The following is a 24,159-nucleotide window of genomic DNA, read 5'->3' on the forward strand; positions in this document are numbered from 1 at the left end:
ATCCTCACTTATGAGTCTTAGCTGGATTCATCATTGTAGATGCCTGGGAATTTCCCTTGCAACAAGTTTCTATCTGACCTAGAAATGCACGCGTGCGCGCACACACATACACACACACACATCACATACACACATACACACACACACACACACACAACACACAAACAAAACAAAAAAAAAAAAAAAAAAAAAAAAACACAACACACACACACACACACACACACACACACCATTTACCAGTCATCTCTTTCTGTACTCTCCCCTCCATCCCTCATGTTCCAATCCCCACCTTCCCCCAGTTCACCCATGAAATCTCTTCTATTTCCTCTTCCCATGGAGATACATGCATCCTCCTTTAGGCCCTACTTATTACCTAGCCTCTATGGGTCTGTGGATTGTTGCATGGTTACTCTTTACTTTTCAGCTAATACCCACTTATAAGTGAGTATATATTATGTTTGTCAGGGTTACCTCACTCAGGATGATTTTTTTTTCTAGTTCAATCCATTTACTTTCAAATTTCCTGATGGCATTGTTTTTAAACAGCTGGGTAATATTCCATTGTGTAAATGTACCACATTCTTTTATCCATTCTTTGGTTGAGGAGCATCTAGGCTATTTCTAGATTCTGGCTATTACAAATAAAGCTTCTATAAACCTAGTTGAGCAAGTGTTCTTGTGGTATGATTGAGGATCCTTTCGGCATATGCCCAAGAGTAGTATAGCTGAATCTTGAGGTAGATTGATTCCCAATTTTCTGAGAGACTGCCAGATTGATTTCCAAAATACCTGTACAAGTTTACACACCCACAAGCAATGAAGAAATGTTCCCCTTGCTCCACATCCTCTCCTGCATAAGCTGCCATTTGTGTTTTTGAAAGGTATAAGACAGAATCTCAGAGTCATTTTGATTTGCAATTTTCCTAATGGCTAAGGATATTGAACATTTCTTTAAGTATTTCTCTGCTATTTGAAATTCTTCTGTTGAGAATTAACTGTTTAAGTCTTGACCCCATTTTTAATTGGATTATCTGGGTTTTGGATATCTAGTTTCTTGAGTCTCTTGTTTATTTTGGATGTGGGACTGGTAAAGATCTTTTCTCATTTTGTAGGCTGCCATTTTGTCCTAATGTCAGTGTCCTTTGCTTTACAGAAGCGTTTCAGTTTCATGAGGTTCCATTTATTAATTATCAATCTTAGTGTCTGTGCCACTGGTGTCATATTTAGGAAGTGGTCTCCTGTGCCAATGCATTCAAGGCTACTTCCCACTTTCTCTTCTACCAGGTTCAGTGTAACTAGATTTATGTTGAAGTCTTTGCACCACTTGGACTTGAGTTTTATGCAGGGTGATAGATATGTATCTATTTGCATTCTTCTACATGCTGACATTCAGTTACACCAGCACCATTTGTTGAAGTTGCTCTCTTTTTTCTATCATATAATTTTGGTTTTCTTGTCAAAATTCAGGTGTCCATAGTTGTACAGATTTATGTCTGGATCTTTGAATTGATTCCACTGATCCACCTGTGGATATTTATGCCAATACCATGTTGTTTTTATTACTATAGCTCTGTAGTAGAGCTGGAAATCAGGGATGGTGATACCTCCAGAGAAAAACAATTTTTAAAAATTGTCTATTACTGTATCTTCAGGGTGAGCATATCAGTCTCTCGTGGTTGATTCTGCTCTTAATATTCAACTCTCAAAACAGACATGGAGTCAAAGCCTGGTTCCCTAAGTACATGGTTCATCTACTGACTTGATAATCAGTCAAATAGTGGTAAAACATCTTAATCTTACTGTATCCTGCTATTACATGAATGTTACAAATGTTTCCACTGAAATAAAACAAGTGGCTTTTTTGTTTGTCTGTAACTTTCAAATAACACCTTATCACAGATGGACAAGTTCCAGTCTAGAAACACAAGAAACTTTAAAATACAGGCAGCATAATTTCTCTGAGGATTACTAGTTATACCATAAAAAATGCTATTGAGGATGAATCATATGAAATCCCAAAGAACTGAGCAAATGATCATAAGAGTGTTCAACAAAAATTAATGAAGACATGAATAAATTTCAGACATATTAAAGAAAACACTAACAGCTGAAGAATGTAAAAATATCAATATGGGCTATGAAATAAGAAATTAATAAAGACATTAATGCTGAAAAATTCCTGAGCTCCAAGAGTTCAAAAAAAATTCCAAGATTTGACAAATAGGTTTATATAAAGTTTAGAAGCTTCTGCATGGCAAAGGAAATGATTATTCAAGTAAAGAAAAAGCCTACCAAATGGGAAAAAAAATCTTTGTTATTTACCTACATGATAGAGCATCAGTATCTGAGATATATAAAAACTCATAAAACTGAATGTCCAACTAAACAACTCAATTAATTAACAAGCTAATGAAGTGAGCACATACTTCTCAAAAAAATAGAAATAACTAATAACATGAAAAAAATAAATATTCTTAGTCTTTGGGGAAATGCAAACTAAAATTACATAGAGGTTCTATCTTACCATTCAGAAAGACTGTCATAAGGAAAATGAATAACAAATTCTAGTGAGGATGTGAGGAAATAGAGTCATTGCTTATGTGGATATAAAGTAGTCTAGCCACTGTGAACAACAATATGGAATTTCCTCAAAAACCTAAAAATATGCTGGACAATTATGGTGAACACCTTTATTCTCAGGATACAGGAGGCAGAGGTAAATAGAACTCTGTGATTTTGAGGTCAGCCTGGTCTACAGAGCTAGTTCCAGGAAAGCCAAGGCTACAAAAAAAAAAAAAAAAAAAAAAAACCTGTCTCAGAAAACAAAAGACAAAACAAAACAACAAAAAAGTAAAATCATACCACAAGCTATAGTAAGAGGATTCTAAATCAACATATCACACAGTTCCTTGAGCATCCATTTATTGCAATTTAACTCACAATAGACAAGTTATGGAATCAGCCAGATAGTTATGTTGTCTTTTGTTTTTGTTTTTCTGTTTTGTTTGGTTTGGTGTGTGTGTGTGTGTGTGTGTGTGTGTGTGTGTGTGTGTGTGTGTGTGTGTGTGTTATAAAATATGGAGTTTTGTTCAGTTGTAAGGAACAATGAAATTATGTCATATGCTGGAAAATGTATGCAACTGGTTCTTATATCATACAATGTGAGATTCATAAAGAGAAATGCCTCTTTTCCTTCATTTATGGATTCTTAATTTCATATACATACATTACTTACATATGTGGAATAAAGGCAGAAGGCAGACTGGGGTTGGAAAGAAGGCAACTGAAATTGAGAGGGAGAGGGTGAAGAAGAGAGAATAATATGGGTGAGGGCAGCCAAAGAACATGATTCCTGAAACAGCACTATGTTCAATGACTATATACCAATAAAAGAAAAAAAAAAAAAACAAGAAAAGGGGAAGGGAAACAGTCAATGACTTCTATCAGTCACACTTCTATCTTTTTTTCTGCTTCTGTTTCTCAAGTCCCGCCTGCATTTCCTGGCTTCTCCACCTTGCCGGCGACCTTTGTGTGTTTGCTCCCTTCCTACACCAAGTAGCTGTTAGACCCCACTAGTTTGGATGCTCTTAGTTTCTCCTTGTGTCTTGTCATCTAAACATACTCAATTTGTTTTAATGGCTTTGTCCTGCTCTCCCACACACACAACACTCCTAGTAGAGTCTGCATTCTCGTGCACTGATGCTAAGGATGAGGCTGGAGGAGAGCCAGGTGCCCAGGAAAGAGCAAGGGACAGGGAAGGTGAGGAGAAGGGTCAGTAGCAACTGGCTTTGGCTCTTTTCCAAGAAGGCTGTGGTTTTCATGAGAAGATGCTGCCAGTTCTTTAGATTTGCTGTTGAATTTCGTTTGGAGGCACATTTGCAGTTTGAACATTTGAACCTCAGGCTTCCAGTAAGGTCTCTCAGTAGCCAGATGGATCTGCTATACCAACCTCAATTGAAGTTGATTCAAAACAAAGTATCACTTTGATGGAATATAATTTCTCCAAATCATTCTTGAAAATACAGATGAGTCTTTTGGGGGGGATCCCCAGGCCTCCTGCACTGTGAAGGACCACATCTTTTGGCACTGGGAAATTTTGTTATCGGTAGAGACTCACTCTCCTGTTCTACTGTGAAGAGCTGCCATCTCTGCTATTGTTGAGATTCACAGATACCATGACTTGTTATATTACTGTGAAAGAACGTTTCATTGGACCTTTTTATTGGCTGCTAATAAGCGTACAGTTATTTCTTAAAACTTCTTTCTCCTCAGTCCCCACTGACACCCCCTACTCATAAAGATTTTGATGATATGACTAATGTTTTGAACTCTTTGAAGGATCTATGAAAAAAATTTAGAAATTGCTGTTGATTATTCATTTGAATTCATATTGTATCTTATTGGGGCCATTGTTTCATGTAGTATTAGTATGTATTATTGCATAATAGCTTGTTAATAGGCCATGTGCAAGGTAATGAGGAATGGTTCAATGTCAGGCTTGAAGGGTATATTGAATAAAGTAGTTTTTCACAAGTCAGCATTGGTCTGGATACTAATTAACATTTCAGTATTGATTTGAAATATGGAATAGGGAGTAAGCTTATTAAATATGCAGATTACTCTTCATTGAGTAGGGGTGATTATTGACTTCAACCACACTTTAAGAATTTATGAGGACCTTGACAAATTAAGCAAGGTGATTATAAGTAAGATGATGTTTAATGAGGACAAATAAGTGATGATTTACTCGTGTGTGTGTGTGTGTGTGTGTGTGTGTGTGTGTGTGATAGTTCAGAACTAGGGGATGAAAAAAGTTTCAAAATGAGCCATCTGATAATCACAAATTTGAAATATGGCATGGTTGTTTATCAAGAAAATGAGTAGTTACCTAGTACCATAAAATTGTCCAAGCCCTTTAAAGATTACTGTAACCTCTTTAATAGTGAGAAAACAATGGAGCAGCTAATAGCTCAAAAAGGTGATCAATAGATTCTGGGGATAAGAACTAAAGGAATTTATTCTTTAACACAACAAGAGAATAGCTTAAAGGATGAAAAGGAACAGCGTCATTTTTACATGAAGAAAAGTCATGCTATGGGCAAGTGGCTAAGAGCCGAATGGCAAGCTTCTCTGAAACAGAGTTTGAGGCTATACCTGAGCCATGGTTTCCTGGAGTTCCATTTTACAAATCAAGCCAGATTTTCTGGAAGGTGCACATACCATAAGGCACCCCTAATCCAGTCATGCAGGGCCAGTGGGAGCACCTCGCTGAGCACTTGTGTAATTCTGGAGGATTTTTTTTTTCTTAACAGAAGTGAAAAATGGTCATTTCCTGGAAGTGCATGAAAATTAATGTACTACATGTATTTTTTTAAGGATATAAAAGTTCAGAACCCCACTGTTCTACTTCTGTAATCTGATGGATTATTTGATAAAATGATATGCTGTCATTCTAATTTACATTTTGGATTTTTCTTCTAAGGGTTTCTTCTGTCTTTAGATGCGAAGAACCCAACAGCATGGGAAAAAACAAAGACAGCACTTCCATGTATTAGACAATGTTTCCATTAAAGATACCTGGAGTGGGCTTTTCATGAGTTACCCCATAAAGGCTAATCAATTGATCTTCACGTAGACAGTTGATGCCTTCCATTGAAATTATTTGCCTAAATCTTTTCAAAGCCAGAAATTCAGTATTATCATTAAGCTAAAAGAGCCTCTTTTATGAGCCTTCTCTCACTAATAGGCCCAATGGTTGCCTGTGTTCCAAATGTCACTGCATTAGTAATGTCACTACATTAGCTCATGGAGCTGTGGAATATGAGCCAGATTTTGTTTTGTTTTTTCCTAGTGGACAATTTGTTTCTCTCCATGTTCTCCTCCCCCCCCCTCATTCTTTGACTGAAAATAAATATTTATCATACAATATATTCTAATCACAATTCCCTTTCTCTACCTCCTGCAATATCTTCTTCACATCCCCACCATCCAACTCCATACATTTTTGCTCTCTCCTTAGAAACAAACAAGCAAATAAAAACAAACCAGAATTTTAAAAAAGAAAGGAAAGGCACATGCACATACGCAAAAACCTATAGAAACACAAAATCAGAAACAATAATATACAAGAAAAAGGCCATTAATACTTTTAAAAAATGCTACAAAAAAGAGCAGAATAAGACAAAAATTCTACAAGAATACCATGGAGTTCAATTGTGTTGGCCAACTAGGCATAAGATGGATCTTATACTTAAGTGTGTTTTATATACCCTTTGCCTCCATTGGGGAAAGTAATTTTTCCTTCGCATGTGATTATCAATGGGAAACAGATTCTTAGTTAGAGATGGGAGCTTGAGTCTACCTGCCCCTCTCAGTGCTGGGACCCCATCTGGCTTGAACTTGTTCAGGCCTTGGCTATGCTGCCACATTCTCTATGAATTCATTGGTGAGTCAATCCTATGTATCTGGAATACACTGTTTCCTTGGTATCATCCATCCCCTCTGGCTCTCAGAATCTGCTTTCTTCCTATATAGATCCCTGAGCCCCAAGGGGAAGGGTTTGATGAAGACATCCCATTTAGGACTGTGTTCCAAAGTTCTCAACTCTCTGCACACTGTGCAGTTGTAAGTCTCTGTATTAGTTCCCATACACTGTAAGAGGAAGTTTCTCTGATGATGGCTGAGTGAGACACTGATCTATGGGTATAGCAGAATGTTATTAAGAGTCATTTTATTGCTATTTTCATTTAGTAAAACAGTAGTATTTGTTCTTCCCCTAAACCCATGGCTTATCTATTCTCAGATTCTTAGCCACCTGGCAATGTCAGGCATGGTTCCATCTCATGGGATGGGCCTTATACCCAGAGAGTGGTTGCTAACTCCCACAAAGTTGGTGCTACTATTGCACCAGCATTTCATTCAGTCAGGTCACCATTGTAGATAACAGGGTTTGTATCTGGATTAGTGGTTATTTTCATACTCTGGTAGCATGCAGAGTACCTTCCGGTACAATGAACACTAGTGAGTAGGGGTGAAAGCTACAGATAGGCACTTCTTAACTTCTCCATATCCATTGGGTTATGTTGTGTTGTATTCTGCAATGGGGCCTTTTCATCATTTTGTGGAAAGCAACTAATAGCCTTGGCAATAGTGTGAAATGTGTGTGGGTTTCTATGGGGCCACTTTAGCAAATAATCCAATTGGAAGCAATCCTTTCCTGGCCCTGGAAGTTTCATTTCATAGTAAAAGGTGTCAGTTCAGAATTTTGTCTCCCTCATTGGTTACTCCATTTACATTTCTTTCGCTTTATGTATATATTTTAAGAAGGTTCTGTAATAGTAGATTTATAGATGCCCCCCTCAAATGACCTTTCACGTTAGTTGTCCCCCACATATTCTACTATGTACTCCCATTCTCCCTACCACTCCTCATTTAGTCCTCTCTGTCTCTCCACACTATATAATGTATTTACCTTTGTTTAGGACATTCTCTCCCTACCCTCAGCTAAACCTAAACCCCTGTGATTATACTGACTACAGTATGCCTATCAACGGGTTAAACACTAACAACCACATGTAAAAGAATAAATACAATATTTGTCTTTTGCAGTGTGTGTTATCTCACTCTGAATGATTGCTTCTGCCTCTGTATATTTACCTAGGGATTTTATGATTTTGCCCTCCACCACCAGGGGAACAGTATCCCATGCATAAATGAACCATTTTCGTTACCCATTCATAAGCTGAGAGACATCTAGGCTGTTTCCAATTCCTGGGTCTTATGAGAACATCAGCAATGAACATGGATTAGCAAGTGTCTCTTATAGTAGGATGTGGAGTTCTTTGGGAGTTTGACCAATTGGTTTAGCTGGATCTTGAGGTAGACCTATTCCTAGATTCCTGAAGAAAAGTAACACTGATTTTCATCATGGCTGGAAGAGTTTGCGCTTCTTAGCAATGGATGAGTGTTCATCTTACTCCACATCCTTACTAGTATGAACTTTCATTTGTTTTATTGACCTTAGCCATTCAGACTGGCTTAAGATGAAATCTCAAAGTAGTTTTGATTTGCATTTCCCTGATGACTAAGGATGTTTAATGCTGCTTTGTTTTTTAGCCATGTGTAGCTCATCTTTTGAGAATGTTCTGCTTAGTTCTGTATTCCATTTTTTAAGTTGAGTTATTTGTTTTCTTGATGTCCAGTTTTATTTTTTTAATTCTTCTTGCATTTTAGATACTGACCCTTTATTGACTCTATGATTGGTAAAGATCTTTTCCTGTTCTGTAGCCAGCTGCTTTTTCTGAATAATGATGTCCTTTGCCTGGCAGAAGACTTAATTTCATGAGTCCTATTTATTAATTGTCCTTAGAGGTTGTGATTATTGGTGTGCTGTTCAGAAAGTCTTTTCCTGTACCAATAGATTCCAGATTACTCCCCATTTCTCTTCTATCAGTTTGAGGGCATGTGGCCTTATGCTGAGGTCCTTGATACATCTGGGGTTTAGCATTGGGTGATAAATATGCAGCTATTTGCATTCTTCTGTATGTAACCATACAGTTTGACCAGCACCATGTTGTGAAAATGCTGTCTTTTTTCCTTCTTTGTCAAAAACCAAGTGTGCATGGATGTGGAAACTTATGTCTTGATGTTTAATTTGATTCCATTAGTCAATGAGTCTACTTTTATCCCAGTACCATGCTGTTTTGATTACTATAGCTCTGTAACACAATTTGAGATCAGAGATAGTGATAACTCCAGCAGTTATTTTATCATTCAGGATTGATTTAGCTGTTCTGGATTTGTTTTTTGTTTCCATATTAAGGTGATTTTATTTTTATTTTCATGTCTTGGAATTTGTCATCATTTCATTCCAGTTTATTGCTTTTCATAGACTTTATTAAAGGAATTATTTATACTCTCTTTATGGTCTTCGAACATCTTCATAATTGTTATTTTGAAGTCCTTGTCTTGTGCTTCAGCTGCACTGCATTCCTCAGGGCCTATGTAGCAGGTATAGTGGGTTCTGGTGAAGGCATGTTATTTTGATTGTTCATGTTTGTGTTTTTGCACTGGTGTCTAGGAATTGGAATTGGAGTTAGGATGCTTCAGGTGTTTCTAGGTGTTTGATATCTGGTTTTGTCTTTGTGGTGTGGGTGTTCTGCTCCTTGGTTATGCTGCCCTCTCTGGATCTTATGAATATATGGTAACTGTGGTTTGTCTGGTAGAGAGTGCTTCTACAGGCTGGGTTGGTAGCAGAAAAGAATAGAGGTGGGATAGGAAACAAGGCTGAGAGGAGGTTTAGGAAAAAACTAAGGGAGTCCTGTCCATACCAAGATATGGGGTTCCCAAACATTTGGAGGTATTGTGGGAAGAAGGGATCCTGCAAGTAGGTGGAGAAAGGCAAAGATTAATCACTAGAAACAGAGATGAACATGCTAAGGGGACCTCGGCTACTCTGAGTCTGAGTCTCCAGTGAATGGAGTTGAGATTGGAGGAGGGGCTCCTGAAAACAGGCTCTTACCAGGCTGAAGGTGAGAACAGAGAAATTATGATGATGGAGGACTGGAAGGATAGTGTGAATCACCTTGCCCGAGTCACTGTCAGGTGTGGCCATGCGTCCCAGGAATAAAGTGTTTCTGGGTATCTGTGGATGAAACTAGGAATAGGAACAGGCTAGACAGCAAGGCTGAAAGGGTTCACAGAAAGGAGGAAGAGTGAGTCTGCAGAAAGGTTCTTTGGAGTTCTCAGAAAATGGAGACAGGATGGGAGAAGAACAGCTGCAAGTAGTTAGTTACGGGGCTGAGGATGATAATGGAGTACAAACCAGACTCTGGAAACCACATTTGTCTTCTGACGTGAAGAGGACTTGTCATTCTGCCGTGTACTTTCCCTATCCTTCTACAAACTTGTTTCTGAGGAGATGGGGCAACTTTCCTGAGGAGAAGATACTAAAATGAGCAATGGGGTTACCTAGAGAATATGGCCACTGGCCATCCTACCAACAGGAGAGGAGAAAGTCCTGAGAGGGTGCTCATTCCATGCTTCTGAAAGAAGAGCATATGTACTCCCTCTCCTCGTAATGATCCAAATATTCGCCAGAGGGGCAAAACAAAGTTCAATTATCTGTAACAAAAATCAATATTAACTGGTGGGTGTTCCTTCCATATTCTTATTTTAATCTCTTGTATACTTCTTAAAACCACCTACCCTTTCTATATAGTCCAACCGTTTCATGTAGCAGTCAGTGGGGAGGTTTTCTGTTTCACCTTCCTTCTGACATCCCATCCAGAAATCATGCAGCAGACAAGTCCTTCCCCCCTCTACGTGGCTGCTCGTTTATGAGCATGCACTCTTCTCTGTTCCGAGTCCCAAGACTGCCAGAGTCATGGACTATGTCCTCTGCTTCTCTAAATGCCTTTCTTGGTGCCGTTTGCTTGGATTCCCTTTTCTATTTTCCTGACATCTGAATTAATTTCACAGACAATGCAAAATGTTTTGGCAAAGAATTCACTGGAGGCATTCTAACATTTCATAGCTAATTTTGTTACAGAGGAAGTTCCCAAAACCACTTTCAGAAGTGTAAACTATACCTACTGAGTGGCTCACTAGACATAGTGAATGTATGTCTGATTCTTTTGAGTAAAACTTTAATAGGAATACTGGCCGGGCGGTGGTGGCGCACGCCTTTAATCCCAGCACTCGGGAGGCAGAGTCAGGCGGATCTCTGTGAGTTCGAGGCCAGCCTTGACTACCAAGTGAGTTCCAGGAAAGGCTCAAAGCTACACAGAGAAACCCTGTCTCGAAAAAAAAAAAAAAAAAAAAAAAAAAAAAAAAAAGGAATACTGGATTTCTACAATGAAAGTAATGTTTTAGAAAGAATAGATGAAAAAATGAGCCTGGTTCATTACTGGCTGTTTTTCCAGACAGAAAACTTCATAAGAACCAGAAATTTGTATCCTTATACAAGTCAAAGAGGTATTTCATAAAATGTTGCCTGAATATGAATGTAACCCAGGGTTAGAAACAGTGAGGAAACAGTCCTTTATAATCTCAAAGGATAAGAGTCCACCTGGTCCAATGAAGCGGCTTGGTGTATACATAATTCCCAATATATGGAGAGGGGATAAATGCAGACACGAAGAAATGCAATGTTGGCTTGCACTATGAACGTAGAAGAGGCAAAAGACTGCTTCTGAAAAGAAAAAAAGACAATCTAATTCTTGGAAATCTCTTGAGAGCTAAAATGTCTCAATGATTGCTCTAGAAACACAAAGAGACACAGAAAACACTAATTAATGACACAGAGGATATGCCCTAAACTATACACTTAGTATATATACTGTTCACATGAAGAACGTTCTATCTATGGGTTAAAGTGGAGATGGGCAAAAGATTTAGAAAAAAAAAATTGTCTAGGTAAAAATGACGAGATGATGGGGAACAAAAAGACAAAGGTGATGAGAGGCTGCAAGAGTGAGACAGTGTCAGGTACAGACCCTAATAACTGTTTAGAGGAAGGAGCAACAACACAGACAGAACGGCCACGGGAAGAAAGAGCAGTTAGTGGAGAGCATCTAATTGTCAGGAAAATGAGGGGACAGCAATTACAGAATGCATAAGAGGGAGCAACACAATAGTAATGGTAATAATAAAGTTGATAAGTACAACCTCATAATCAGCACTTAGGAGCTAATCACTAAGAACAGTATCTTATATGCAGTATCTAATTCAAACCTCCAACCACCTTCATACAGAAGCATCATCTGCTCGTGTTTAATAGGGAAAGAAATTACATTTAGAGAAGTTTAAATAATTTGTTCACAGATTAAAACGCAAATTAAAACATTATGTCTTTAAGCCTATGCTTTTGAAAACTAAGAAGCTGCCCAATTCAGGGCCCATGGCCATGCGTCTCAGTGGAGCCTACCTGGTCTCACCTCCTCAGTCTCATTTCCCAAGCCTCACCAGGATAGTCCTATTACACAAGACTTTTTACTTGCTTCTTGAATCTAAGTAACACATTTCTACTGGGATTTTTCATTGTAAAATTTAGGTCATTTTACATGCTGAAATATCTACTTCTGAGCTCTGTGCATGAGATCTTCGGCTGCTGCAGCCAATGGACAGGTTCTTTATGGGTCACTGGTGAACCTTTCCAACTGCCATAGAATTCAGAAGAGGCAATTCAGAGAGTATGGGCAGGGAGGCTTGTGCTGGATAGGGGGATGAGTGTCATAGACCATGTCTGTCTTTTCCCACTGTTAGCCCTTTGCCTGAAGTATCTAGTGCCAATCCTATTAGGCGTGTTTCATTTCTCTCTCTGCCCTGAAGAAATATCCCTTCTGATGTAGTTAGTAACTTGAGTTGATTATTCCATTCCCTACAAAATGGGATTTGAATTACAATTCCCCAAAGCCAGGCTGGCAGCTCCTTTCTGTCGTTGGTTGGTGAGTATTCCATACAAACAGCCTCTTTTTCATTCAGAAAGAAGAAGGAGATGGCCTGAATGTCTATGGAAATGACTGGAAATGTTTATGTAGGTAGCATCTATGTTCTAAAGGAAATCACATGAAAATGGAAGTAAAAGCTCACTGCAAAGGAACAAGGCATTAAATTTAAATAAATAGTTAACAGTCTTATATTTTAAAAATATAACCTTTCAGTAACATATCTATTGTAACATGATTTTGCTAATGTCACATCATTCCCGAGTTTGCTGTGGAGACACTGAAGAGCATTTGCTCTCTCATGTTCATACAACAATAAATTTAGGAGGGAATCAGACATTACTTCTTTCTACCCAGATGCCCAAATCTGGTCTTCAGTAAAGGGCCAGCTTGAGTCTGCTAGGAAACAAGTCCACCAAAAGAAATCCCTCCACATCATAAAAAGGGGCACTGTAGAGAAGAGTGCCACCACTGCCCTTGATTCCTATAAGAACAATAGCCAGCTTGGACTCAGGTACCACTCAGGAGGCAACTGTGTCCCTTTGCTTTATCCATTGGGAAACTGAGGCCTATGGGCCATCTGGCACAAGCAGCTCGAAAGCTAAATTTCTGCTTAAATAGCACTGCCGTTTCTCTCTGTTGTTTCTGGTATCAAGCTATTGCCTGTATCCGAAGTCATTTTAAATGTTTGAAGGGTTGTCAGTGTTCACCCTTCTCATGGAAGGAGTTTGAATTATCCTCGATCCACTCAAATAGTTAAGATTTATTTTCACAGGACTGTCCTGAATGACATATACATAACATGCATGTTAAATAACTAAGTAAAGCTTATCTATCTTTGTTGATATTAACGCTAGTTTGAGGGGAGGCCGGCAGGGGAGTTAAAAAGAATGATGGCAAGCTGTTGGGAATAGGCCGATTAGCACCCAAATTATTTTCTTCTTTTTTTTTCCCCCTAACCATTCTCTAGCTAGAGATGAATACCACCATTTTGAGTCTAGGTGAACGAATTCAGGCATAAGGAGAAGGAGAGTCAGACTTAATGTCCACGGAGGGAACATTGAGTTGTGTATGTGCATGTGAGTTTTATGGGGGAAAATAGAATCACAGATTACTCTGAAATTCTGCTTCACCATTCTTTCTGTGGCTTTGAAAACATTGCCTACAGGGTCCAAGGAGGAAGGGAGAAGGAAGGGGTGGTAGAGGGGATTCCTAGCCAAGGGGGCTTAATTTATGTTGAATAATGCTGTGACTGCTTTTGTGTTTTGATACAGTGACAGGGAGATATATATCTATATATTCCCCCAGCATTTGAATTTTAGATATAATAGTCTGAGGATCCCAGCTTATATAATAACCTACTCTATCTCTTTCAGGGGCTCATCTACATAGATCACAGCACCCCTGTCTGTGCTGCCTCCTCAGGCAGCCTCTGGCCCCATGATAAGCTAACTGTGGTCTCTTCACTCCACTGTAACCACTAACGTTTTGTCACCTTTGGTGTTACTGTGATGTGTTATAATGCAATGATGCTGAATCAGACAAGCTGTAATTTTTATTACAGTCATTCCTCAAGGAAAATTTACAAGCTGAACTTGATATCAGAAGGAGGGAACATAAACATGCCTTTGTTCTAACTTACAAAGTGCCCTGCTATTTAAAACTTGAAGAATATTGGAAATAAAATGTCTCCTTTTTGATATTAAGAACTTTACATAGGCAATATACTAAAATATTCCTTTGCAAATTTATTATGTACAAAGCAGTTTCATCAACTAAACTGCTTATAGTATAACTATATTCATTGTTGTAAAGCTAATATTTAAAGTGAAGTATGTCACAGAAATTTTATTATATTAAGTATTAAAGATCTCAGCATTTTATTACAATTCTCTTTTATTGGAAGACTAAGAGGAAACATTAATTTATCAAATAATATTGTATTAATGTGGCTATTTAGGAAACTATTTCTATATTTAGATGTGGTAATTTTAAATTCACCCTAGACTGTGACCACATTGCATACAAATTGAAGGCCTCTGATAATTAAAATCAAGAGTATGGCAGCTCTGCTGAGCAGCAAAGTGGCCATTCTGTGCTGGTGGGGGTTCTAGGGAACCACAGTAAGTGTCTTCTCCATCCAGAGACCTTCTGTAGAGCTGTGGATGACTACTTGGCTGTGGTGATATTATGTTCCCCAATATATCGTGCACCTTAATAAACTTATCTGGGGTCAGAGAACAGAACAACCGCTAGATAGACACAGAGGCCAGAAAATGGTGGCACTCACACCTTTAATCCTAGTATTCTGGATGCAGAGATCCATTCGGATCTCTGCGAGTTCAAAGCCACACTGAAACAGCCAGGCATGGTGACACATGCCTTTAATGCTAGGAAGTGATGGCGGGAAGCAGAAAGGTATATAGGGCATGAGGACCAGGAACTAGAGCCTGGTTAAGCTTTTATGCTTTTAGCAGCAGTTCAGCTGAGATTCACTCCTGATGAGGACTCAGAAGCTTCCAGTTTGAGGAAACAGGATTGGCTGAGGAATTGGTGAGGTGAGGTTAGCTGTGGCCTGTTCTGTCTCTCTGATTTTTCAACATTGACCCCAATACCTGGCTCTGGGTTTGTTTTTATTAATAAGACCTTCTAACAATTTGTGATACACTTGGCCCTTATTTATAAAAGTTCGAGGAATGAGTCCTTCTGTTTTACCTACACAGATATATTTTGCTTCTTCCTGCCTTGTACACTTGAGGTTTCTACTTTAGGGTACCCTCAACTGCAAACGGGAAGTATATTTTAGTACAGCTTTACTCCCATTATTGAAATGAGTAAATTGTTCTCTCGAAGCAGAAGCACTATTGTTGTAATATCCCCAAGACAATTATTTTATGTCTCAGGAAATCTTTGCTCTAGGTTGTACCCTGCTACTGGTATTCTGTTTTTCCATCTTTCCTTTTGCTCTCAACTATTTATTTGTATTGGAATTTTTAGTTTGTTGTTTTATAAATAGTAGATTTAGTTTACTGATTATAGGAAATTCCAGAAAATTCTTTTCACCAAACGGTGCTTTTTAAATTTATCATTTATGTAACATATATATAAAGTAAAAACAAATAATATAAAAATGTTATAAAGCATAAATCCAAAATTCAACAGTTCCCATTAAAAGTTTGTATAAAAAGTATTCCTATAATAAACAGGGTACATAATTTTTGTTTCATCAATTTTGTGCATTCTGGAGATGAGTGAACTGCAGAAGAATTCTCAGAACTTCATTTAATGCTAGCTTTAGCTTTAAGGACCTTCAGGAAATCATTAGTTAACTCAATTTAAAAACACCCCAGAAGGTCAGAAATATATATTACATGAGATTTATGGCCATGGTTGTGTATTGCCTTGGGCATTTATTCTTGTTTACAATACTGTGTAATGTTTCAAATGTTGGTTCCCCATTCCAGAGTCTGTAAATTTGATGAACGTCAGCATCGGATGTGAACAGTGTGCCAAAGACACATATCATTTCTTAAATATCCATCATTAGAGTTGGAGACCCAAATAAATTCAATAAATTCCAGTGAGTATAGAGTGTTTTGTAGGTTAGAAAGTCCACAGGGCTCGATCAAACCTGAAGGAGGAAGATTGGCTAGGGAACTCTAGGAAGAGTTGGAGCGAGGCAGTGATAGTGATGGATGGACACAATCAAATTATATTATGTAAACAAATCAAAGTTTCAAGGAATAAATAAATGGATAACTAAAAATACTAATTCTTTAGGGATTTCATACAATATATTATTATCATTTTCACCTCTCAAACCTACCCATACAACCTCTCTCTTATTAGATCCACCTTACCTCTCTAATCCTACAACCTCTAACTCCTTTCAAACACACATTACCACCCTACCCACACATATTTGTGCCCTCTTTTTAAAATAACCATTTGGCTCCGATTTGTGCTCTCTCTGTACACAATCCTGGGTGAGGAGCCATTCACTGTAGCATGGTCTAAGTACAGAAGGCACAGTTTGCTCATGGAGATCTCATCTATTTCCCCTTCCCAGGGCAATCCATTTGTCCCTCTTTGAATCTTCCTTATTAGCTAGCTTCTCTGGAGTTGTGGGTTGTTGCTGATTATCCTTTGCTTTACTTCTAGTATCCATTTATGAGTGGGTACATACCATGTTTGTCCTACTGAATCTGAGTTACTTCATTCAGGATGTTTTCTAGTTCTATCCATTGCCTGCAAATTTCATGGTGTTGCTATTTTTCTCTGCTGAGTAGTACTCCATTGTGTATATGTACCACATTTTCTTAATCCATTCTTAAGTTGAGGGGCATCTAAGTTGTTTCCAGGTTCTGGCTATTACAAATAGTGCTGCTATGAACATAGTTGAGCATGAGTCCCTGTGGTATGATTGAGCATTCCTTGGGCATAGGTCCAAAAGTGGTATAGCTGGATCCTGAGGAAGATTGATTCCCAATTTTATGAGAAACTGCCACACTGATTTCCAAAGTGGCTGTACAAGTTTGCATTCCCACCAACAGTAGGGTTCCCCTTGCTCCACATCGTCTCCAACGTAAGTTGCTGCAGTGCTTTTGATCTTAGCCATTATGACAGGTGTAAGATGATATCAGAGTTATTTTGATTTGCATCTCCCTGATGACTAAGGATGTTGAGCAATTCCTTAAATATCTTTCAGCCATTTGAAATTCTTCATTTGAGAATTCTCTGTTTAGCTCTATAGCCCACTTTTTAATTGGATTGTTCGGTATTTTGATGTCTAGCTTTTTGAGTTCTTTATGTATTTTGGATATCAACCCTCTGTCAGATGTGGGGTTGGTGAAGATCTTTTCCCATTCTGTAGTCTGTTGTTTTGTCTTATTTACTGTGTCCTTTGCCTTACAGAAGCTTCTCAGTTTCAAGAGGTCCCATTTTTAATTGTTGCTCTCAGTGTCTGTGCTACTGGTTTTATATATAGGAAGTGGTCTCCTGTGCCACTGTGTTCAAGACTGCTTCCTTCTTTCTCTTCTATCAGATTCATTGTAACAGGATTTATGTTGTGGTCTTTGATCTACTTCGACTTGAGTTTTGTGCATAGCAATAGATATGGATCTATTTGCAATCTTCTACATGTTGACATCCAGTAATGCCAGCACCATTTGTTGAAGATGCTTTCTTTTTTCCATTGTACAGTTTTTGGCTTCTTTGTCAAAAATCAGGTGCTCATAGGTGGGTGGGTTAATGTCAGTGTCTTCAATTTGATTCTATTGGTCCACGTGTCAGTTTTTATGCCAGTACCAAGTTGTTTTTATTACTATAGCTCAATAGTAGAGCTTGATGTCAGGGATGGTGATGCCTCCAGAGGTGACTTTGTTGTACAGGATTCCTTTAGCTATCCTGGGTTTTCTGTTTTTCTAAATGGAGCTGAGTATTGTTCTTTCCAGTTCAGTGAAGAATTGTGTTGATATTTTCATGGGGATTGAATTGAATCTGTAGATTGCTTTGGGTAAGATTGCCATTTTTACTATGTTAATCCTACCTACCCATGAGCATGGGAGATCTTTCCATTTTCTGATATCTTCTTCAATTTCTCTCTTCAGGGACTTAAAGTTCTTGTCATACAGGTCTTTCACCTGCTTAGTTAGAGTTAGAGTTAAGATATTTCATATTATTTGTGGCTATTGTAAAGGGTGATCTTTCTCTGATTTCTTTCTCATCCCATTTATCATTTGTATATAGGAGGGGCACTGATTTTTTTTTAGTTAATCTTGTATCCTGCCACATTACTGAAGGTGTTTATCAGGTATAGGAATTCCCTGGTAGAATTTTGGGGGTTACTTATGTATACTATCATATCATCTGCAAATAGTGAAAGTGTGACTTCTTCCTTTCCAATTTGTATCCCCTTGATCTCCTTTTGTTGTCTTATTGCTCTAGCTAGAACTTCAAATACTATATTGAATAAATATGGGGAGAGCAGACAGCTTTGTCTTATTCCTGATTTTAGTGGAATTGCTTTGAGTTTCTCTCCATTTAATTTGATGTTGGCTATCGGGTTGCTGTAAATTGCCTCTATTATGTTTAGGTGTGTTCCTTGTATTCTTGATCTCTCCAAGACCTTTATCATGAAGGGGTGTTGGATTTTGTTAAAGGCCTTTTCAGCATCTAATGAAATGATCATGTGTTTTTTTTTCTTTCAGTTTGTTTATATTGACAGGTTTTCATATGTTGAATCATCCTTGCATCCATGGGATGAAGCCTACTTGATCATGGTGGATATTTTTTTTATGTATTCTTGGAGTTGGTTTGTCAATATTTTATCGAGTATTATTGCATCAATGTTCATGAGGGAGATTGGTCTGTAATTCTTTTTCTTTGTTGCATCTTTGTGTGGTTTGGGTATCAAGGTAAGTGTAGCCTCATAAAAAAGAGTTTGGTAATGTTCCTTCTGATTCTGTTGTGTGGAACAGTTTGAAGAGTATTGGTATTAGCTCTTCTTTGAAAATCTGGTAGAATTCTGTGCTGAAACATATGGCCCTGGACTTTTTTTAGTTGGGAGACTTTTAATGACTGTTTCTACTTCCTTGGGAGTTATTGGTCTATTTAAATAGTTTATCTGGTCTCGATTTAACTTAGGTATGTAGTACCTATCTAGAAAATCATCCATTTCTTTTAGATTTTCCAATTTTGTGGAGTATAGGTTTTTGAAGTATGTTCTGATGATTCCCTGGATTTCCTCATTGTCTGTTGTTATCTCTCCCTTTTCATTTCTGACTTTGTTAATTTGGATGCTGTCTCTTTGCCTTTTGATTAGTTTGGATAAGGGCTTGTCTATCTTGTTGATTTTCTCAAAGAACCAACTCTTTGTTTCATTTATTCTTTGTATTGTTCTCTTTGTTTCTATTTTATTGATTTCAGCCCTCAATTTGATTATTTCTTGGCATCTATTCCTCCTGGGTGAGTTTGCTTCTTTTTGTTCTAGAGCTTTTAGGTGTGCTGTTAAGTTGCTAGGGTGAGATTTCTCCAACTTCTTTATGTGGGCATTTAATGCTATGAATTTTCCTCTTAGAACTGCTTTCATAGTGTCCCATAAGTTTGCTTATGTAGTACATTCATTTTCATTGAATTCTTATTGAGAATTTTTAAGTCAATATTCATCAAGTTTGGCTGATAAATCCCTTCTTTGGAGCTGTGGTTGGATCTTTGTATTTGTTGGTGTCAGGGTGATTCTGGCTTTCTACAAATAGCTTGTAACTCTTCCTTCCATTTCTAATTTATGAAATAATTTGAGGATTATTGGTTTTAGTTTTTTCTTTGAATATCTGGTAGAATTCTGCACTGAATCCAAGCCCTAGGTTTTTTTCCCTCTTAGTTCAGAGATTGTTAATTATTGCTTCTATCTTGTTGATTGTTAAAGATCTACGTTATTTACTTTACATTGGCTAAACTTCAGTAGGTATTATACATCTAGAAATCCACTTACTTCTTTTAGATGTTTTCAATTTAATGGAATATGACTTTTTGAAGTATGTTCTCACAATTATCTGAATGTATTCAGTGTCTATTGTCATGCTGTCCTTTCAATCTCTAATTTTATTAATTTGAGTCTTCTCTTTCTTTTTGTTAAACTGGCTAAGTTTGTGATTCTTTTTCTACATTTCAAAGAACGAAATATGTTCTACTGATTCTTTTTATTTTTAAAATTTATATTTCTTTAATTTTAACCTTAATCTTCACTGGTTTTCTCCATGTACTTCCTTTGGGGTTTGTTTGTTATTGTTTCTCTAATTTTTATGACTCTTTATCAAGTTGATTATTTGGGATCTCTGAATTTTTAATGTGAGCACTTTTACTTATAAACTTCCTTGTTAAGATAACTTTCACTTCTCTCAGATTTGGATATGTTATGTTTACATTGTCACTTAATTCTAGTGATATTCTAGGAACTTTGAAAATGTTCCTTCTTAATTTCTAAATGATCCATCATCACTGAGTTCTATGTTGCTTACTCTCCATGAATTTACGTACTTTATATGGTTCCTCTTGCCATTCACATCTAGTTTTATCATCTCATTGTGGTCAGAATATAGGTGATAGTTTCAGTTTTTCTGTTTGTTGAGATTTTCTTTTTATCCTAGTATGCAATCTCTTTTAAAGACAGTTCCATGGGGTATTGAAGAGAATGTATATTCTTTAGCATTTGAGTAGAATGTTCTATAGATGTCTGTTGGGTCCATTTGATCTATGATGTTATTTAATTCCAGTGTTTCTTCATTCATCTTTTGGACAGTTGATCTGTCAAATGCTGAGAGTGAGATATTGAAGTCATTCACTATTATTTTGTTTGGGTTAATCCATAATTTTTAATCTTGTGGTGTTTGCTTTAAGAAGTTGGATGAGCCTATAATTTGTACATATATATTTATTTAGAATTATAGTTATTCTGATGGATCAATCCCTTTCAATGAGTATGAACTAACTCTCTTTATCTCTCCTGGTAAGAACTGTTTTGAAGTCTGTTTTGTCAGATGTTAAAAGAGCAGCACTTGATTGTTAAACCCAAGAAGTGCAAGGAGAAAAGACCAAATCCATGATTGTCTGATTAAAGCAAGCTGCATTGTGGGGTACACCCGGGACTTGACAGCTCTCTCACCCTAAGTCATGATTTAGGAAGGTAGCCACTGCTGGCCTCCTGAAGTCCTGTTTATAGGAAAGATGAGGTGTTTACAAAGGTGAGAGAGTTAGCTGTTGTACACTGTTAGAAAGACACAATGAAGGGGAAGGAACAAGGGTGAGGACAGTTTGAGTGATGATCAAGTCAAACCCAGGATTTGGAGAAGTAGCAGATGGAGTGATTAAGTATTCCCATTCCTTGTAGTTCCCAAACTATTAAAAAAAAATCAAGGAAACTAGCCATATAACCTTAGACAAAGAAATGCTATTTCTAGCTCAAAGATTGTTTTGAAATTTTGGAGTATTATCATAAAAACTGAAAATATATTCAGTATGAAATGTGTCCCATCTGAATTTAACCAGAGCAGTCTTTTTTATTTAAATTTTATTATAATTTAATTTAATTTTACCTATCAGCCACAGACTCCTTTGTTCTCCCCCTCCCGCACCCCCCCATGCCTACCCCCCAGCCCATCCCCCATTCCCATCTCCTCCATGGCAAAGACTCCCCTGAGGATTGAGTTCAACTTGGTAGATTCAGTCCAGACAGGTCCAGTCCCCTCCTCCCAGGCTGAGCCAAGTGTCCCTGTATAAACCCCAGGTTCCAAACAGCCAGCACATGCACTGAGGACAGGTCCCGGTCCCACTGCCTGGATGCCTCCCAAACAGATCAAGCTAATCATCTGTCTCACTTATCCAGAGGGCCTGATCCAGTTGGGGGCTCCTCAGCTATTGGTTCATAATTCATGTGTTTCCATTCGTTTGGCTATTTGTCCCTGTGCTTTTTCCAACCTTGGTCTCAACAATTCTCGCTCATTCAAATCCCCCTCTTTCTCGCCAAATGGACTCCTGGAGCTCCACCTGGGGCCTGGCTATGGATCTCTGCATCCAGTTCCCTCAGTCATTGGATGAGGTTTCTAGCACAACAATTAGGGTGTTTGGCCATCCTATCACCAGAGTAGAACAGAGAGGGAGAATAAGGAATAAGAGACCATGATAAATGAAGACCACATGAGAATAGGAAGAAGCAAAGTACTAGAGAGGTCCACAGAAATCCACAAAGATTCCTCCACAATAGACTACTGGCAATGGTTGAGAGACAGCCTGAACTTACCAGAGCAGTCTTTTAACTGTCTTTGTCTATTTCCTTGCTCTGCTCACCCTCGTCCTCTTCTTTATTTCCCAGTTTTCTTCTTTTTCCCCCTCACCCTTTTCTGCACACACACACACACACACACACACACACACACACACACACACACACACACACACCCTAGATAAAATATAACCAAGGAAACAGAGAAACACCAGCACCTTCAAGTGGAAACATGACCTTCAGGGTCTCATGCCCTGTATTTGAATCCCGGCTCTGTTCCTCATTGGCTATGTCACACTGCCCATTTAATCTCATAACCCATCTTATCTGGAACTTGGGTGAAATAGTTCTGCATGTAAGGCATTCCAGTGTGGATAATATATGTCACTTGCTTGTCACTATATATTATCCATGCAGTAATGTCTATCATAAATACTTGATTTTACATATTTATTAGACTTCAAAACATGCTGTTTATGTAAAACACAATTATGTTATAAAAGCTTTAAAGCCTTGTCACACAGGGAGACAGACGAACAACTTAATTTGTCACTGCTAATTTGCCTCTGCTTTGATGAGATAGCTCAATTTTCCCCCATGAAGCCTCTACACACAGCGAAAGCATTAGTACTAAAACCTTCACCTTCACTTTGCTAATGATGTTGTTTCTTGATAACTTGTGGTCTGTAACTTAAAGCAGTTCTTCTTAAACATTGCATTTCAATATTAAGAAACCAGAAGTTAAGAAAAGTTGTTTCGTGTCTGGCTTTGGCGTGAATGGCCCTTTTGTTTCTTCAGTTGTATTCTATGTAACAATACTCAGCACTCTTTCTTATGTCTCTCTTCTCTCCCAATAACCAAGGTCTCTTCAGGATCTGTCCAAGCAAACAGATATCCCTTACGGCACAGTCTTGGACTCTGCAGTGTATCAGCATGTCCGCATGAAGGGGCTGAATCCTTTTGAGAGGGACAGCATGTATTCCCAGATGTGGAGAATGATCAACCGAAGCAATGGGTCAGAGAACAATGTTCTGGAGTCCCAAGCAGGCATCCAAAAGGTACCATGCACTTCATTCATAGTCTTTAGCAGATTGTCTTCAACATGGTCATGGCTAAGTTGACATTTCTTTTTCTCTTTTATTATAATTCTGACAATGAATTTTCAGGTAAATTATATTTTTATTGTCTTAAGGAAGGTCTCATGCAACTCATATTCTCATAGAGAAAATTCTAGGTCCCCTGTGATGTCTTTCCCTTGGAAATAACTTCCCCTTGGAAATCCAAAACTAAAAGCTGATGCTGTCCTTTTGTTCAGAAAAGGATTAAGGACTTACAAACACGATGACTAAATAAGTTTTCCCAAATCCCATTCCAAATATCATTCATGTTATCCAATTCATTTAAATGACTCAAGGTGTTTTTTACACAGCATTTGTTTTTAAGACTAAAACTTTATCTTTGCTTGCGATTATCTAAAGCTATTTGAAAGAAAAATTTAATCTTGTCCACAAATACAATTCCTATGACTGACTGTTTCTGTTTTCCAAGGAGAAAATCTTTATCTGCTTATTTTTCTATAACCACCATTTAGAAGTAGATATATTTAAAAGGCTTAGAAAGGCTTTTACACATTTGTAAAAAAAAAAAAAAAATAAGAGCTATTCTTCATTCTGGATGTAGTTTATTTACAAGCATATACAAGCAATTCAGCTCCCAATAGCCTCCATGAAAGAACTGGGTAAATTTTGCTTAAAATTATAACCAGTGGCTTACTCTGGTTGACATTCATTAGGTGATCATTGAATAAACAAATAAACAAACATACAAATGAATGAATATCAATAACAGAAATAGTAATGCTCACTTTTTCTTTATGACCTTCCATATCAGAATAATTCTGACCCCAAGTCTGAGCTTCCTGCTCAGAGGGCAAGC

The 24,159-nt window shown here is 37.8% G+C and overlaps 1 protein-coding gene across 2 annotated transcripts in view; it reads left to right on the forward strand.

Moving 5' to 3' along the window:
- The window catches only part of Grid2 (glutamate ionotropic receptor delta type subunit 2), a 1,432,020-nt gene that overhangs the window by 1,164,804 nt on the left and 243,057 nt on the right, over window positions 1-24,159 (forward strand). For both annotated transcript variants that reach the window (XM_028880742.2, XM_028880745.2), the window contains exon 13: window positions 23,087-23,282. In XM_028880742.2, the coding sequence (XP_028736575.1) occupies window positions 23,087-23,282 (196 nt within the window). The remainder of the gene's footprint in view (window positions 1-23,086; window positions 23,283-24,159) is intronic.

Source organism: Peromyscus leucopus, chromosome 3 (assembly GCF_004664715.2).
Source record: "Peromyscus leucopus breed LL Stock chromosome 3, UCI_PerLeu_2.1, whole genome shotgun sequence".
In the NCBI taxonomy this organism is placed as follows: Eukaryota; Metazoa; Chordata; class Mammalia; order Rodentia; family Cricetidae; genus Peromyscus; species Peromyscus leucopus.